The following is a 17,841-nucleotide window of genomic DNA, read 5'->3' on the forward strand; positions in this document are numbered from 1 at the left end:
TTCAGAAAAGCAAATTTATTTAAAACATGTTTAATTAAAAACATTTGTGTCTGATTTGTATCATCTCAGTTTACAAGAACCACTCCCATCACATACTATCATATGAAATAAATAAATAATGTTTGAATTTTGCAGTTATAAAAAGTACAGTCTTTATTACAGCCCAATCTTCAAAAACATTGTCTTATGCAGGTCCAAATCAGAAAAATGAAAACCTATGGACATTTTTAATTTCAAGCAACTGACGGATGGATTTTGCCCATTATTCAACAACCTGGAAAAACTGAGTTCTAGTTTATCATGAGAAAAAAAAAACGTTCTTAACATCTATTATGTATACAATTTAATTTCATTGTAGAAATTGACTACCTGTTTGTTCGTGTTTTGGATTTGTCTTTTTTCTCAATATATTCAGTTGTAAAAGTTAGCAGCCAATAAATGAGAGTATTTATTCCAACTACATCATTCCTTGCTATCTTCAGTTCTAGGTATCACAGATACCAATTCTTGGTAACCCAGATATATACATTCATATCAGGAATCAATTTTTTAAAGAAATATTCACTTTTAGAAGATTTTGCTATGCTTTGTCAATAAACATTCCAGGCTGAAATGGCATCTGAAACAACATTTTTAGCCATTCTTACTTTGCTGGTAATTCTATCAAAGTCTGTATCTTTCTATATAGGCAATCTATTTTAACTATTTATCTTGACTGCACTTCCTTTTAAACAAATGAAAATTTGCGCAAGATATTATTTCAACAAGATTTGTACAGAAAACGTTGAGTACAATGCCCTGTTAAATCTAGCTGCACTTCTAAAACTAGAAAGTCTAAAATCTTCAGAACTTCATTCAAAAGCAATGTTTCTGTTAAAAAAGTATAAAATAAGCCAACTATATTACTTCAACTCTTTCCTTCCTTAATCATTATCTGATACTTTAAACCACTGTACACTGTAGATATAATTTTTTACATTTCTGTCACCCAAAAATATACTTTATGATCTCCTCCCATGGCACATAGTGGAAGGGTCCTGTGCCAGGTTAAACCAGATCCTAAGGGTGCAGAACCAATAAGGATAGGCTGTAAAGGAAACAAAAAATTAGTTTAGTTATTCTTTCTATTTAAGATCTAGCATACAGTAAGACAACTTCAAAATAAATTTCAAAGAACTCTTTAGTTGTTTGACTGTATGTGACCTAGCAATCATCACTGGAATTGGATATAAATTCAGAATTTCTAAATCTCAAGATAGCTTGCTTCTAAATTTGAAACTAAAAGCCAAAAAATAATGCTTTAGCAAAGAATAAGCTATACAAGTAAAAAAAAAACACTATTAGTGCATGAGGATAAAGTCCAAAATAAATTGAGACAGTCCTCCCAACCTTTTAGAGATCTGATACTGCATCTAGAGACCAGCAGGCCAGCACTTTCATTTAGTTGTTTTACTGTTTTTCCACAGTAATACCTAGATTTGCCTGTCATACCCTATCCCCTTTACATCACATTCCAAATATAGTTTCCTCTGATTTACATCATGGATATCTAAGAAATGCACTTGTTATATGCTGAATCTTTTAGCCTTAGAAGTTGGAAAATCAGGAGGCATACAGAAATGTCTTGCTAAATCAGTGTGTAGCTATCCTGAGATCTATAGAAGTTCTTCTATTGTATGATTTACATTAAACCAAAGTATAAGCACTATGCTACTTTTGTAGCTTCTAATATTCATTCTACCAGATAAAGAATTTTGTGAAATTAAAACTCTCTTACAAGGTATTACCTTAAATGATTCTTTTAACTGGCTCCCATTATTGCTTTCTGGATATCTAATCCACTGGACATCAGAACTAAATTTGTATAATGCATAGCATGTATAAGATGCAATACAAGATGCAAAATACAGATATTATTTTAATTATCTTAATCCTCAAGTTCCTTTTGAGTGCAGAGGATTGAGATAGAATAATTTATTCTCAAGTCTTTTCCAGTAGACTCAGCTTTACTTTCCAAATCTGTTTCATAATCACTTCAACTCATATGGTAAGCCAAAGGCCAAATTTTACCATTTTAGTACTATTTTAGGAAGACATAATCACAATGACACAAAGTTAATTATTAGTAATACTATATGTCTTAGATTGACCAGCTTGCCTATTAAAACTATTAAAACCAGGTGAACCTAGAATATATTTTCATATGCTCCAAATATCATCAGCAAATCCCCTACAACCAGAATTTAAAAGGGATTTTGCTTCTTAAGCTGCCAATTTCCATGGCATTTAATATATTGTTTTTTAAAACTGAAGTTACTACCAAGAACACTGTGCACTCCACCATGAGAATCTAATCTTTAAAAGCAGTAAACTGGGAAAAAATCCTAACAAGCATGCCTAAGACTTTAAAGAGAACATGTCTAAAGTAACTTTCTGAATTCCAGCCTAAATTTTTTTTCATTTTGACCATACAAATGTAGTTTTCCTTGAGATGTTCTGATAAAGTAGATTCAAAGCATATGAAATCAAAGTGAGAAGTAAATAAAATAAAATTTCCCACATTGTATTACACTTGATTTGTCATATAATCATAAGTTGCTTAAGGATGAAATTGTACAATTTTTTTTAAAAAAATGGATTTTACATCTTTGATTTTTCATAAATTTACCTGAGGATGACCTAAATGATGAACCAGAAGCTGACTGATCATTTTTCCTGGATAGCCAGTAGTAGCAAACAAGTTTTCATTCACTCTGGACCATCTAAACACAAAAAGAGAATCTAAACAAAATTTTAAAATAGATTATGTTCAATATAATTATGAAACAGTCAAAATTAAACACTTCTGAATTTCATCATTTCAATGGGAACGTTAGGTATATAAAAGATATTTTCCAGTGAATGCAGTGAATCATTTCAGTAGATTATGCTACAGCTCTTGAAAATATTTTATATAATGTAGGCAAGACATTAAAGCAACCACATCTTTTAGAAGGTATGTGCAGCTATTAAGAATGTCCACAGCTGTCAGTGTATGCATGTGGCTTCAATTTTCAGTTGGGAATACAGGGAAGTGTTATCTATGCATATACAAAATATGCATATACACAATCATGGACATTTTTTGAAGCATCTGAGTGAATCTTTCCACAGACATAGCTACTTTAAAGTAGGATGCTTTTTCATACTGATATGTTAAGTTTGCCCTTCTGAATGCTTTGCATAGGGCTAAGGCATGTCTATGTACATGCATGCACAAATCTTTTTGCTCAGTGTAAAAAATACAATAATACAGGTAGTCCTACAACAGTTCATGTAGTGACTGTTTGAAGTTACAATGGCACTCAAAAAAGGGACTTATTGCCATTTTTCACACTTACAACCATTGTAGCATATCCATAGTCACATGATCAAAATTTGTATACTTGGCAGCTGGCTCATATTTATAACTCTTGCAATGTCCCAGGGTCATGGGATCACCTTTTGTGACCCTCTGACCCTCAATGGGGAACCAGATTCACATAACAACCGTGTTTCTAACTTAACTGCAGTGATTCACTTAACTATTGTGGCAAGAAAGGTAATAAAATGGGGCAAAAAACAAATGACTTCTTAGCAACAGAAATTTTGGGATCAATACTGAATGTTTTGCATTGTATTTCATTCCTGTGAAAAAACTACCGTATTTTTTGGACTATAAGACACACTCACCCCAAAGCGGATGGAAATGTCTGTGCGTCTTATAGAGTGAATATTTAGAGTGAATATTGCAGTGGAGGAGGGGGGTTGGTACAGTGCCAATCAGCTGTTCCAGTTGGCGGGGATTGCCACCACTGTTTGCTGCAGGCTATTCACCACCAATTGCTGGTGAACAGGCCGCGGCGGCAGTGAACGGGCTGTGGCGATGGTGAAGTGGCTGCAGTGAACTGGCCATGGCGGTGTTGAACAAATGGCTGCCGTTGGCGATAGGCTGTGGCGGTGATCCCTGGCACCTAGAACAGCTGATAGGCAGTATTCCGGGAGGCCGATCCAACCGCCAATCAGCTGTTCAACAGCGAAAGCTCCAGTGTTCCCGGTAGAGGCAGCAGATACAGAGGAGGCATCAGCGTTTCTGGTCGGCCAGCCCACTGATCGGTGAGGCTATGGGAGGCCGGGATCCAGCTGTCGCTCAACTGACTGGTGGGGGTGTGTGCATAGCCGAGCCCTGACAAGCTATGTGCTGGGGCTGTGATAACATGCTGAATCGGATCAGGCTGTTTGCTGTAAGGACGCTAGCCAGATGAATACTAGATGGATGCTAAGAGGCAGATTTTTTTTCTTGTTTTTCTCCTGTAAAGCTAATGTGCATCTTATGGTCCGGAGTGTGTTATAGACCTAAAAATACGATATGCAGTTTTAGAATACATTAGAAATATATAATACCAAATCCATGGGAAGTAATTATTTCATTCTGTTATACTATGGTCAGACCCACCTCAAAGACTGTATAGTGTGCAGTTCTAGGTACCATACCTTAAGAAAGTTTTAGAAAAAACTGTGACACGGGGAAAGACAATTAAAAGTTGAGGGACTAGAAAGCAAGTCTTATTTATTTTATTACCAGCATTTTGGTGCTGTTTACTCTGGTATCTCCGAGGGTTTACATCTGTTCAAAAATCTGCCCTTCGGGACATCAAATCATGCATTTATATTATAGGAATGAAAATTTTGATTGAATGTTTGAAAAAAGACATGCAGCTGAACAGTGAAACCAATTATCCAAAGATGTGATGGAATCTACTTAATTGTATGTGCTCAAGCTGGAATGGCACTTCTCTAACATGCCTTAACTTGGATTCCTGCATTGAGCAAGGGCTTGGACATGACGGCCTTTCTAACTAATGTAAAAATTATTATACATTGTGCTACAATGCTTCCTTATTTCCTATTTCACCCTATTTTCTTAACAGTCTTTCATTTTCTAAATCCTTTAAAAGCTGGGTAGTTTCCCAATGTTTTAAGATTACAATTTTCAGAGTTCCCAATCATAAAAATCAAGTTAGAAAGGTTAGGCTAAGAGAAAGTGTAAAATATTAACAATTAATGTAAAATTAAACTTCTAAGAAAAATTACACAATTACCCCTCAAATGCAAAGTATATCTGTAAATAATGGCAAAAGCCAAATCTTGTGGTCCTTTATCAATGATTAATGGAGAAGTCAGTTGATCAAATGCATCAATTAAGTACATACCCAACTAAAACTTACCTGAATAACCTGGCTCGATCTGCATGGACAGGCCTTTTATCCAAAGGGTAACTAAAAGAGAGAATAATTTCTAATAATAAAAATCATTAATTCCTGCTGAGAAGTAGGTCATGCACAATTTGGACTTCATGACTTTATTCTAAGATAACAATCATAAATGCATGCTATCCAACAACTTTATTTGTAAAAAAGGCTGCCACTTAAAAACCACAAAATGGTTCCTTTCCAACATAATTTTAAAAGCATTTGACATGGAAATTACTTTTGAGAATATGTAGGTTTGAGTACTGTGGAAAAAGAATTGCTAGAAAAAGAGATATTTTTAATTATCTTTATTCAACCCACATATACAAAGGAAATCATGCATAAAGCAAAGAAATGCAGTGGAAATATTTTCCTGCCTTTATTCTCAGTCCATGTTTTCCTTTTCTTGGCTTTTAATATCAATATTAATTGCTAATACAAATTTAGGAAGTTATTTTGTAAACCAATAAGTGATTTCTAGAAATTATTCTTTGTACAGTGTAATTCATTTTTTGCATCATAAAAAGTGTATTAACTATGCTATAATTACCATATAAATTCAAATCAACAAGTGTAATAGCCTTTTACACTAAAGACTAGTCACAGCAAATAAAATCTAAGATTTCCTTTTTTTTCTTTGTACTTCTAAATCAAATAGCCATGATAGGCCATGTAGTCTTAATAATAAATATTTTGTACACATTTTTAAAAAGCCAACTTTTAAAATAGTCATCTATTATACTGAAACATTTCAGAAAAAATGCACTGAATATTTTATGATACCTAGATCGAGTAATGTCCCAGATAAACCAGTCATTTCCTGCAACTGCTCCAATTTTAAAAGTATTTTTTAGGCACCAGCTTGCTGACATTAGCGGTGTTTGATCAGTTGTGAGAGACAAGATAGCCTGATGGGTCACAAGATCATAGAACCGAATCGTTCCATTCTTTTCTGCTACCATCAACTACAAATGAAAGATAACAGATAGTTGCAATTCTTGGGATATGGCATTATTTAGACTTCTTTATCCTGTAAATCTTAAAACAGCGCAATCAAGAATCGTTATAATTAAGTTCTGGTTTTTCTATATGTCTAACATTCAAAAATGAATTCTAACTGAAGAAAGAACTTGGTATCAGGCCAACTCCATCATTTATCATAATTCATTATATCATAAACACAAAGCATGAGAAATATGGGAAGAATTGAAGATTAAAGCACATGATGTTATCCAGCAATATAAATCCACAAAACAGATCATATAGTGAATTCCAACTGGCTTTAAAATGCAGCAATAAATTAAAACCTGACAACCCAAATTTATTCTCATGCCCATAGCAAAAGGTCAGAAAGTCAGACCTCAAATAAGAGTTATCAAGGTGACTTTTTTAATTACCTAGGGTTCAGCAAGTCCTATCAGTGCTTACTTTTAAAGCAGCCCCAAAGATCCATTTATAGTTCATGTTTTTCCTCTGAATACTTCTGCTATTACTCATAGTTGGGACTGCGATTTTATAATTTTGGAGAGCTATTTTAATTTTTATACCATTTGGTTTTAAAACTGATTTCATTTATGTTTTATTTCTCTTACACAAGAGTTTTGGAAAGTTTAAAGACTGTCTAGACAGTAAATAAGTAAAGAGCATGGCAGGAAATTATTTTAACTGACAATAAATGCCAGGTTCAAGATGCTTTGAAAATAATGAGGCTAGACCATTTTAATAATTAAATTATCATAGTATGATAATACATTTTTAAAAAATCCCCTTAAATGCATAGGGGAGCATACGTGATTATTCCCCAGTTACTTTACCTTTTTCCAATAGCTTAAACTAAGAAGTAGGTTACCATTTCTAAAGCAACACATAATGTGCCTTTAACTGCAAAGCTTGCACTTTTTCAGAGTATGAACACTGGAAAATTCTGAAATGCTTCAGTTTTATATACAATTATTGTAAATAGCTCCCAGTTTGGTTGATACTTGCCTTGAATGCATCCTCAGGATGCCAGCCCACACTCATTCCAGGAGAACGCAGAACAAAATAAGCTCTTAAATTTCCTTCTAAATCCCAGACTCTAAACATAAAAAAGATTAGGGGTTAAGGAAGTTATACATTGTTACTCCTTCCTAGCACAGTAAAGATCTGGTCTTTTCAACCTAAATGCAGTTGACAGTAGATAGAATGTACATACTGTATATTTTAACTGATTAATATCAGTGGATGATGGTTATGAAGTTGACAGAAAAAAATGAGAAAGGAAAATATTTTTTATAGGAGAAAGCTATATTATATGTGCTCATTCCTAGGTGGCTCAGTGGCTAAGACAGAGCTTGTTGATCAGAAAGGTCGGCAGTTTGGCGGTTCGAATCCCTGCGTTAGCTCCAAGGTACCTTCAAACTGTTACAGTTTACTGTTTAATAAATTTGGAGATTAGAACCCTTTTTTCTAAAGTGCATATCTGTGAAAACAAAGAATATCTATTTGGTTACATAATCTGCAGACAAAGCCCTTTCTTCTGGTGCCAGAAATCTTGCCTTGTAGATTTTTCCAAGCCAAATCAACACTTTCTGTGTGTTTATGCATTTAAAAATGAACTTAATATAATTCAAGGCAGTGAATCATTTTGGCAAAAGAATCAGGTCCTCTTCCTGAGCCAAAGAAGTGAAAGGGAATTGCATCAATTTTACAGTTTATGACTTAATGCTTTAATCTGCTTTAAATTTTGTTGCAATATAAAGATCACATTCAGTTACAGAATATATTCAGAATATTTTCCCGCCTCCCTTTTACTGGAACATGTTCTGTTATTCATCTAAAACCAGCTTTATACCTCAAATATGTGCAGGCAATAAAAATAAATTAATGTATAAACATACAAAAATGGATAAAAAACAAAGTTTCCTAATATTGCTATACATTCATGGTCCTTATGAATTATGGAGACAATATTGATCTCATCACAGATGAATGTTATCATCTATGCTCTGAAAATTTAAAGCATTATTAATGCCATTGTTTCAGGGTGACTTTGAGCCGGTTAATCTCTCTTAGCCCAATCTATCACACAGAGTTGTGGGGAAAATAGGATGAGAGAGTACAGGTAGTCCTCAACTTACGACCACAATTGAGCTCAAAATTTTTGTTGCTAAATGAGACATTTGTTAAGTGAATTTTGCCCCATTTCCTGACCTTTCGTGTTAAGTGAATCACTGCAGTTAAGTTAGTAACATGATTGTTAAGTGAATCTGGCTCCCCTGTTGACTTTGCTTGCCAGAAGGTCGTAAAAGGTGATCACATGACCTCAGGACACTACAATTGTCATAAATATAAACCAGTTGCTAAGTGTCTGAATTTTGATCACGTGACCATAGAGATGTTGCAATGATTTTAAGTCTGAAAAATGATCATAAGTAACTTTTTTCAGTGCTGTTGTAACTTTGAACAGTGGTTAAATGAACTGTTGTAAGTCGAGGACTACCTGCATTAGGTATATTCACAACCTTGAATTATTTATAAAAATAATAAAGACAGAATATGGATAAATAAATAAAATACACAACAACATGAAATCACAGCTGCCACTTCTTCATCTGGAGTGGGTCTTCATATGCATTAGTTATTTCTAAGAACCTACATTGTCGTAATATATCAGCATTATACACTGTGTGTATACAAGCAGTGTCGCCTTTTGTAACTGACAGATGGAAATTTTGTTAATGTGCAGATTTTCTGAGTGTTATGCAAAGCTTTTTAGGTATGGTCCACAGTGAGCTGATAACCAAGAGGACCACTGCTGCTGGTTTATGCCATAATTGTTCAACTTCAATTTTTAGATCTTGATACTTTTCCAATTCTCTGATTTCTATTCTACAGTATACTTTTGTCATTCTTGGTTATTCTTCCAGTAATACTACAGGACTTGGCAGTGGTGGGATTTAAATAATTTAACAATCGGTTCTCTGCCCTAATGATTTCTTCCAACAACCAGTTCACCAAACTGCTCAGAAACTTAACAACCGGTTCTCCGGTTGGTGCAAACTGGCTGAATCCCACCTTGCCCACCCAGAGCACATGAATCTTGTTACCAAATTGTTCACAGATGTTCAGGAAGTCTAATATCTGACCTTAGTCCTTGCTGACCTGCGTGTCAACTGATCTAGTACAGGATTCTTTTCTGTTTTTTCATTATATTAAATGGGTTATTTAGACTGACCCTTCTGCTAAAATCTGTCTGGCATGGATGACCCTTCTGGTAGTATACACTACTGGCTGTATAGGTTTCAATCACATCAGAGCATCATAAGCCCTTCTTCCTGGCAAGGGGGTATCCATATATCTGCCTATCCCAGGTCCTTGTGAAGGGCTGGGATAGATGGATTAACATTCCAAATCTATTAATTAATAATGAATAATGTGATTATTATAATGTACTAGAATCTAAGAGAAGCACAGGGTTTCTTTTAAAATGAAAGGAGGATGAACGGTATCCTGCATTTTAAAATTTCAGTCACTCAACAAAATTTTAAGAAAAAAGATAAAGTGAATGAATTAAAACAAAAACCAGATCAGTGTAGGTAATGAAAATGCTGGACAGATTTTATACTAAAACAGCTTAAAATTGTGCTAATAGATAATCAAGGCCAGATTTTTAGTCAGGTATGTCATGCTTATCTAAACTAACTTGGGAATAATTTTTTAAAACTAGATGAGAGTCAGTAATTTACTCAGTTTTCAAGACAACCAGAAATGGTGATGACAGTATTGCTTTGCTATTTTCCCTCATTAAATCACAAGAATTCATAATGCTTTGTGGACCATCCTTAGCAGATTTTTTGTAGTTGAATTTGAAATGAGCTATGTATTTCTACATGCTATTATTATCTGTAAATCATTTTATTCTTCAAGTAGCGAAATGATTGGCAAATTTTCTGTAAAAGGCAGAATTACAACATTATTTTTGTTTTTAAAGCATATGCTAACATTATGTACTATCCTTTCATTAATATAATATTCCATTTCTGGTATTAGTGATGTCACTAAAACATTATTTTGGATGCATCCTCATACTAGTATGAGTAATTGTACAGTAATTGGTACATTTGTACTGAATCATGAATTTTTTTATATTCACTCAAGCAGTTAAAAAACCAGTGGTTTCAATATAGTTCTCCACAATCCTATTACTGAAATAATATAAAATAAGGGACCAGGGCAGAGATAATCTGCTAAGGGCTAGGAACAGAAAATACTGCATATCCCACTGCCAATTAGTATTTCTGAATGTTCAAGATGACTCTCAGAAGATTGTGTCTTCACAAAGACAGAGGATGGGAAGAGCAAGGAGAAGAGCAGTTTGAAATACTCTTGTCCTTCATTCTTATAGCATGAATCAATTCAAACTGTGCCCTTGAAAACCCATTATCCAAACAGGCCAAAATAAACCATCTATTTGCTATAGTAATCATCCAAATACTAGAATTCTGTGTGTTTGTGTGTAGCTTCTAAATATTAAAAATTCGATAAAAGTATCAATTTTCTACATGTTCATTAATTTTAATGATTTAATAATTTTTAAAAATTAATTTAATTTTTTCACATTTAAATAATTAAAGTAATATTTCACTAACAGAATACATACCTACATGTGTGGTCATCACTCACACTTGCAATATCTTGACCTTTAGGTGAAAATACCAAATCATTAATGTAATCTGAATGGCCTTCCAAAGTCTGTTAAAAAAAGGAGAAATATCTTTTATTACAGAATTAAGACAAAGATGGCATTTTAAAAGAAGTAATATCAGCCAAGGTAAAATGAAGGCACCATTCTAAGGCATAGTAAGGAGACGATAGCAAAATTAGGATCAAAATATAAGACCAAGACTCAAGTCATTTAGGCTGAGGATTTTGCTGGTCGAAACTATATTTTGAATTGTACCTTTGAAGGAAATAAAGTCAACATGATTTTAGCTTTGTAAAGAGACAATCTGCCATGTTTAGATCTAGTTTATTCAAACTGGCATCAGTGTAGTATAATATGAATTACACTGCAATAGCCTGCACAAACACCAATTCCATTCTAAAGTCATCTTTGTTATCAGAAGCTTCAGGCCCAATGATAAATAAATCTAAGTCACCACTATGATTAAATAACACTTATCTCAGGTTTCTGTCTTACTTTCCACAGGAATTGGTAATTGCCATTATTTATTTTTTGCTTGGGTCTCTTAATTGACTTCACAGCACATGCTACAGAACCAGTATACCAATGCATCATAAATGCAGAATTTGGGTGCACTCATGCTTTTGCCCTCTGGGTTAATTTGTTACATTGTATCTAACTTTTCAAGTAAGCGTCAAATGTTAATGAGACATAGAAGTCATCTTTACTTAAGATCCATTTGTTCAGGACCTGTCCAAAGTCACAATAGTGCTGAACAAAGAACTTACAGCTGGTCCTCAAAGTTCTGGCTGTTGCAACACCTCCCATAATCACCTGAACAAAATTCAGGTACCTGGTAAGCAGCTCATGCATACAACCAACTACAACTTCTCAATAACAATTGCCATTTGCAACTTGCAACTCCTGTTGGTTTCCCACAAGTAAAGTCAAGGAAGTGAGCAGGGAAGATTGCAAGTCTGGGAACTGAAATAGTTCTTTTTATCAACACTGAGATCCATTCAAAGTTTATCTCCGTTAGCTACTATATATATCTAAGGGAGACAGAAAATACATTTTGTCTATGCTATTACTAAACAACTGGAGTAAGAAATCCTTGCACATCACCCAAAGATGTAACAGAATATCCAGTTGTACTTTCTGTTCATCTTCTATTATTTATTCATTAAATTTATATGCCACCCATTTCAGAGTTCAAGGCAACTCTGAGCAGCTTCTTAAATGTCATAAATTAATTTGACCTTTATTCTTCATGGTTCAATCTACTTTAGATTTATAAAGATATTTAATTTTATTTAAAATGTGCACTAGAAGTATAAAATGGAACTTAGTTCTGAATTGCTAAAATAAATACTATAATGCTTCTTAATCCAAATGTGCTTCAAAAATGTCATCTAGAATCACCTTTTAAAATACAAGATACAATGCAATTGTTTATATCTATTCAAAATTACGGAATGCTGAATTACTGAATGCAAGGCATCGTAATGCAATTTAATTTGCAATTTAAATTGATCTGTATATAATATTAAAAGCCACTGTTGTTATTATAATTACATTTTTTTCTTCTCACCTTATATTCATTCTTATCTTTGAGGTCCGATGTGAATAACCTTAACTTCCTATCAGCAGCAGCAGTACAAAATCTAATGTAATGAAATACTTTATAAGTATTGTAATTTTGTGTAACAGTTGACATGTTATTTTCTCAAATTAGTTTTGTTATCATGAAAAAGTACATCATTTAATTATTAAAGGTGGTCCTCATTTAGCAACCACAATTGGGCAACTCCATGTTGCTATACAGAAAGGGTATGTGATGATGGGTTTAATGACTCTTTGGTCATTAAGTAAGTCACTGTAGTCATTAAACAAAACATGTGACCAAAACTTGTAGTTTGACTTCCACATTCTACATTAACTGATAAGCTGATTGGGAAGCACATGATTAGTGATCACATGACTGGCATTCTATAATGGTCATAAATGTGAAGATTTGCCATAAAAATGTATTTTTACATCAATGTTACTTTTAATGGTTGCTAAATGAGGCAGCTGGTAAACAGAGACTAACTGTATATATGCATAACAGGTCACAGCAAAGCAGGTCATCTGTAATTATTTATATAAAGAGTTTTTACTTGTTCTTCAGTGAAAAAAGCATATAGCATAACATTTATCATCTATAAAGAAAATATATTTTCTTTCCTGCTCAAGCTATACGATATGATACATACATGATATAAATGATACATACAAGAAAAATACATGGGATGATATAAAAACACATTCTGACACAAAAGGTAAATAACAATTCAATTTGGAAATACAAATTACCCTGTTTCCCTGAAAATAAGACCACCCCAGATAATAAGCCCAATTGGGCTTTTGAGCGCATGCGCTAAAATAAGCCCTCCCCAAAAAATAAGCCCTCCCCCAAAATATTGCAACACAGCAGCAGCCATGAGGTGACCATGCTCACCGCCTCCTGCACCTCAAAAATAATAAGACCTCCCCAAAAATAAGGCCAAGTTCTTATTTTGGGAGTCAAAAGAAAATAAGACCTTGTCTTATTTTCGGGGAAACATGGTAGAAAATCTGGAAATCATTACTTAGGACTAACATACATATTTTACAACATATGAGGCACAAGAGAGCTGTTTATATGTTCCACATGGCACTGCATTTTGCTGCTGTGTCTGTTTTAGTTAGGGCTAATTTTGTTTTCTATTTCTCAGGCAACTGATAAGTTAAAAAAGTGATAAGATTTATAGGAGTTTATTATTTGAAAATCAAGCTTAATGTAAAAGGACACTGACACTGGTTCTTACTTGGGTTTCATGGCTGTAATGTATTTGATTTCTTAAATGTTTCATTGTCTTCTATTAATTAGGAAAAATGATAATCCTAGAGTCACAGCTTTGCATTTCTGAACCGTCTGTGCACATAGCATAGAAGGAACAACAGCATCTGCCCTTTTAAACTGGTAGCAGCAGGCATTTAGTATCAGTGATGAACTAAGAGGCTTATGAAAATGAGGTATTTTCTCAGAATCACTCTATCCAATCTGTTTTTTTTACCACAATTAATGCTTCAATGTTTCTGGGCAGATTTCTAAAACATTTAGTGACTAAGATAAGTAGCATTACACTGTATTTTTCAATATTTCTTGTATGATATAAATACTTCCTAAATTTCCTGTTTTGTCATATTAATGCCAGTTGCTTGATCACACAAGAGTGCAAATATGCTATTGTACTGATATCTCTCCTAAGTTCTGCTGTGGTGCTTTATCACAATGAGGGCTCTTCCATGCAGAGATGAGCAAAATATAAAAGCCAAATGTATATAATCCCAGCAGGGTCACTCAAGACTTGAAGGCCATCCCACTGTCCAGCTAAGGAAAGGAGTCAGCAATACCGGAAGATGATGATGCATCATACTGCATGGGAGAAGACAATGGTAAACCATTTCTTGTCTATGGAGATTCTCAGTCATTCAGGTCATGGTTGTCCCAAAGGTGGTTTTTCAAGAGGCAATGGGAACTTTCTGGTTTTTCTTTGAAGACATTTTGCTTCTTATCCAAGAAGGTTCTTTGAAATTGGATGAGAACCAAAACATCTTCAAAGAAAAACCAGAAAGTCTAGTTGCCTCTTGAAAAAGCACCTTTGGAATAAACAATTCCTTGTATTTAACAAGAAACTGCATGGGCAGACAGTATAAAATGATTAATAAGATAGCTCCAGATGATAGGGCCCTCAGGTCAGATGGTACTCAACATGCTACTGAAGAAAAGGTGAGGATCTTTATGAGTATTAATACTGTAGTACTGTAGGCTGGACCATAAGATTATGACTAGACATGCCTTTGTAGTGTCTAATTGTGATGTCTCTATGGCAAATAAGAAAATCCAAAGCTTCAAAGACAGAATTACAGTGAGACCGTGGAATGTAAATAATGTAAGCATGGAAAAAATCAACACAATAACAAACAGATTGAATCAATCACCAGTTTTTTGTAAAAAAATAAATAAAGATGGAATACAAAACGAGGAAACCAATATTGATCTCTTACACAAATTAAATGGACACTGTGGACTATTGGGATATCCAGAACTTCAAGGACCTGTCCTAACTAGAGCTAGTCTTGTCTAGTGGTTAAGGCACCAAACTAGAAACCAGGAGATTGTGAATTCTAGTCCTCCCTTAGGCATGAAAGCCATTTTGGACCAGTCCCTGCAGGGTTGTTAAATGAATCTGGCTTCACCATTGACTTTGTTGTCAGAAGAGTACAAAAGGGGATCACAGGATAAGAGGACACTGTAACTGCCAAGCTTCCAAATTCCAATCACGTTACCATAAAGATGGAGCAACCGTTGTAAGTGTGAAAATATCATGTTACTTTTTACAGTGTAACTTTGAATGGTCACTAAACAAATGGTTTTAAGTTGAAGACTGCCTGTACTGAACTCCCTATATGACATTGAGTTGTCATTTTCTCAGCCCAATCTACCTTAAAAGATTGCTGGGAGAGGGGAAGAGATATAATTAGGAGGGGGTCCACTATGCATTTGGTCTTGAATTCCCAGACAAAAGGCAAGATATGTAATTAATATTTTTTAAAAACCAAATAAAATCCTGCTATTTATTAGGCATATTACCTTATATGGGGAGGTAAAGCATCAAGTCTAGTTTCTGGGCTCCACACAATGGCATCAACTCTGCTTTCATGTTGAAAAGTCCTGAGAGTTTTATACTGTATTCCTTCTACTGCTGCATCTTCTTCCTAAAGATGTATGTAATATTTTGATATGCTTCATAACAAATGAATAGGCTGTTAAAATAAAACGTACCTCCTTGCCATGAGACCCTTGCATACTCTTTTCCCTTGTAAACATAATTAAGTGAATACTGCAATCTGATGCATATTGGTCTGGGAATAGCTCCCACGGAACTAAAAAAAAGGATACCATTCTAAGAAGACATACACAATATTTTACTGAAGCAATACTTGTATTTTTGTATGCATATATGAAGTGAATCTGAAAGAAAACTAATTGCTGGGTTTAAAAACTATCCATGTTTCTCTCCAAAAGTGTTGGGAAGCGAATGTTTCCAGGATTATAGGACAGCTTGGTATTATGGGTAGGTTTAATGTATATGTTAGATGCTTTTTTATTTATGCTGGTATTGATTGTTTGCTGTCCAAAGCTTTCAGGAATGGAAGGCAAAATAAGTAAATGAGCAATAAATACAAGAGGTATAATGAAAAAGGAAACCTTATTATAAATCTTATTATGAAATTTCATAAATGCTATGAAAAGGACAGTTTGTTCCTCTATTTCAGATAAAACAAAATCCTGGATCATTTAAAAAAGTAATGTCTGTTAAGGCATGCACTTTACCTTATTATGTTCTATTTTATAAAAGACTTATTATCTTGAGAGATAATTGGGACATGTGGAAGAGGGAGGGACACAGCAATCATTAAGTGGTCAAGCAATAAAGAAATGCACAAAGTGAGATTGTAATAATTACTTGGGTACAAAACAATTGTTTTTACACTTAATATATAGGTTTTAAAAATGCCTTGCCTATACAATACATGGGTAATGAAATCATTTTTTTAATGAATTCTACCTTGCCTGCTTTAATATGAATTTGATCTTTGTAATTCTTTTGTTAAAGAATGATGCTAAGACCCATCATTGAATCTCCTGGGGAATTCAGGATAATGGCTGAAATGAAATGCAGCCCTCTAAAGCTTATGCCTCAATACATTTATTAGTCTTTAAACAGCACAATATTTTGCTGCTGCTTCTGCCATAGAGTCACCAATTATCCTTTGGAAACTTCTATTCTATGTATATCTTGTCCACTGAGTTTCTAAAACACTTTCCTCCAATTTCAGATGTAACTCAAAATGTAGTCTTTTTTTCCATATTAAGGCTTCCACATAAATCTAAGAATTATAGAGTATACTAACCTGGAATCTGCAAGTCCCAACAACTACGTAATTATTGCCGCCATATGCAATGAGTGATTCTGCAGTGCCACAGTCAAATGGATTGAATTCTACCACATGCACATAATCCTTACATTCCACAGTATAGGCTGCTCTTCGGAAAGACTCCTGCTTCATCTTCGGTTGAAGGAACCAGAAGAACGCTTTCTGTAGTTGGACAAAAATGGGTTTATCTAAACGCCTAATTCTACAAGCTCATTTTTCAACTAAGAGCTTCACCTGAAACACGACAGCTTTGGTAGCTTAATTCTTCCATTTTAGAACTCAGAATAACTTTATTGTCACTTTCAATGTACTCTGATTGGCATACCTTGCAATGAAATCTCTTTGCATACAGCTCTCAAAGGGTCACTGCCTCCAATATACACTACATAAACTACCTAAGCACTTAAATATTTGAAACCATATTTAAACCAGTGCAACCAATGCATAGTAAATAATAAGAGATGGCAAAAATCAGACATTTTGGAACGGCTCGCGTTAGCTAACCTCCTGGTTAGCAGTTCACCGGCACCTACTGAGCTCGGCCGGGCGGTGCACACAACACCCCAAAAGTCCCAGGGGTTGAGGCAGGCTTAGAAGACAGCGGGCTGAAGCCAGTAGTCTTGCATGAAACAGCCTCGCCGCCCCGTATAGCTCATTCCTCACCTCAGAGGAAACAGCCTCTTCTTCCACAGGCCTAGATTTACGCGGGAAAAAGAAACTGTCGAGCGCGCGCGTACACCCACCACCAACAGAACAACTTTCTCCACAAATTTACCCATCAAATTCCCGCGGCTACTTCGTGCAGAGCGCAGGACTTCCGGATAGCTTCACTCTCCCACCTCGTGGAAAAAACGCTTCCGGGTCGTCAAAGGCCGCCGC

General features: G+C 34.7%; 1 protein-coding gene across 5 annotated transcripts; it reads right to left on the reverse strand.

The window, feature by feature from the left end:
* On the reverse strand, positions 1-17,834 carry NUP37 (nucleoporin 37). 5 transcript variants are annotated; one of them, XM_081956847.1, is made up of 10 exons: positions 17,738-17,834; positions 16,939-17,124; positions 15,614-15,738; positions 12,527-12,599; positions 10,912-11,003; positions 7,257-7,347; positions 6,054-6,235; positions 5,247-5,297; positions 2,669-2,762; positions 1-1,087 (listed from the first exon to the last, which is right to left on the reverse strand). In XM_081956847.1, exons 2-10 carry the CDS (start codon positions 17,092-17,094, stop codon positions 974-976), a joined length of 978 nt encoding a protein of 325 aa, XP_081812973.1. In that variant the 5' UTR covers positions 17,095-17,124; positions 17,738-17,834; the 3' UTR covers positions 1-973. The 5 variants fall into 5 exon arrangements, with proteins under 5 accessions (XP_081812973.1, XP_081812974.1, XP_081812975.1 ...); XM_081956848.1 differs by having other exon boundaries at positions 17,626-17,744; XM_081956849.1 differs by lacking the exon at positions 17,738-17,834 and adding an exon at positions 17,467-17,600.
* Positions 17,835-17,841: the final 7 nt, after the last annotated feature.

This window comes from Natrix helvetica, assembly GCF_964273705.1.
Source record: "Natrix helvetica genome assembly, chromosome: 6".
Taxonomy (NCBI): Eukaryota; Metazoa; Chordata; class Lepidosauria; order Squamata; family Natricidae; genus Natrix; species Natrix helvetica.

Bases quoted from the DNA above. Each gene is read 5' to 3' on its own strand.
- NUP37 (XM_081956847.1), bottom strand. From the start codon at position 17,094: ATGAAGCAGGAGTCTTTCCGAAGAGCAGCCTATACTGTGGAATGTAAG. The intron at 12,600-15,613 runs GTAATATGCCTA...TCATTACATTAG, and splicing joins GCTTTACCTCCCCATATAAG to ATTTTGTACTGCTGCTGCTG. The intron at 6,236-7,256 runs GCAAGTATCAAC...TTTCATTTGTAG, and splicing joins ATCCTGAGGATGCATTCAAG to TTGATGGTAGCAGAAAAGAA.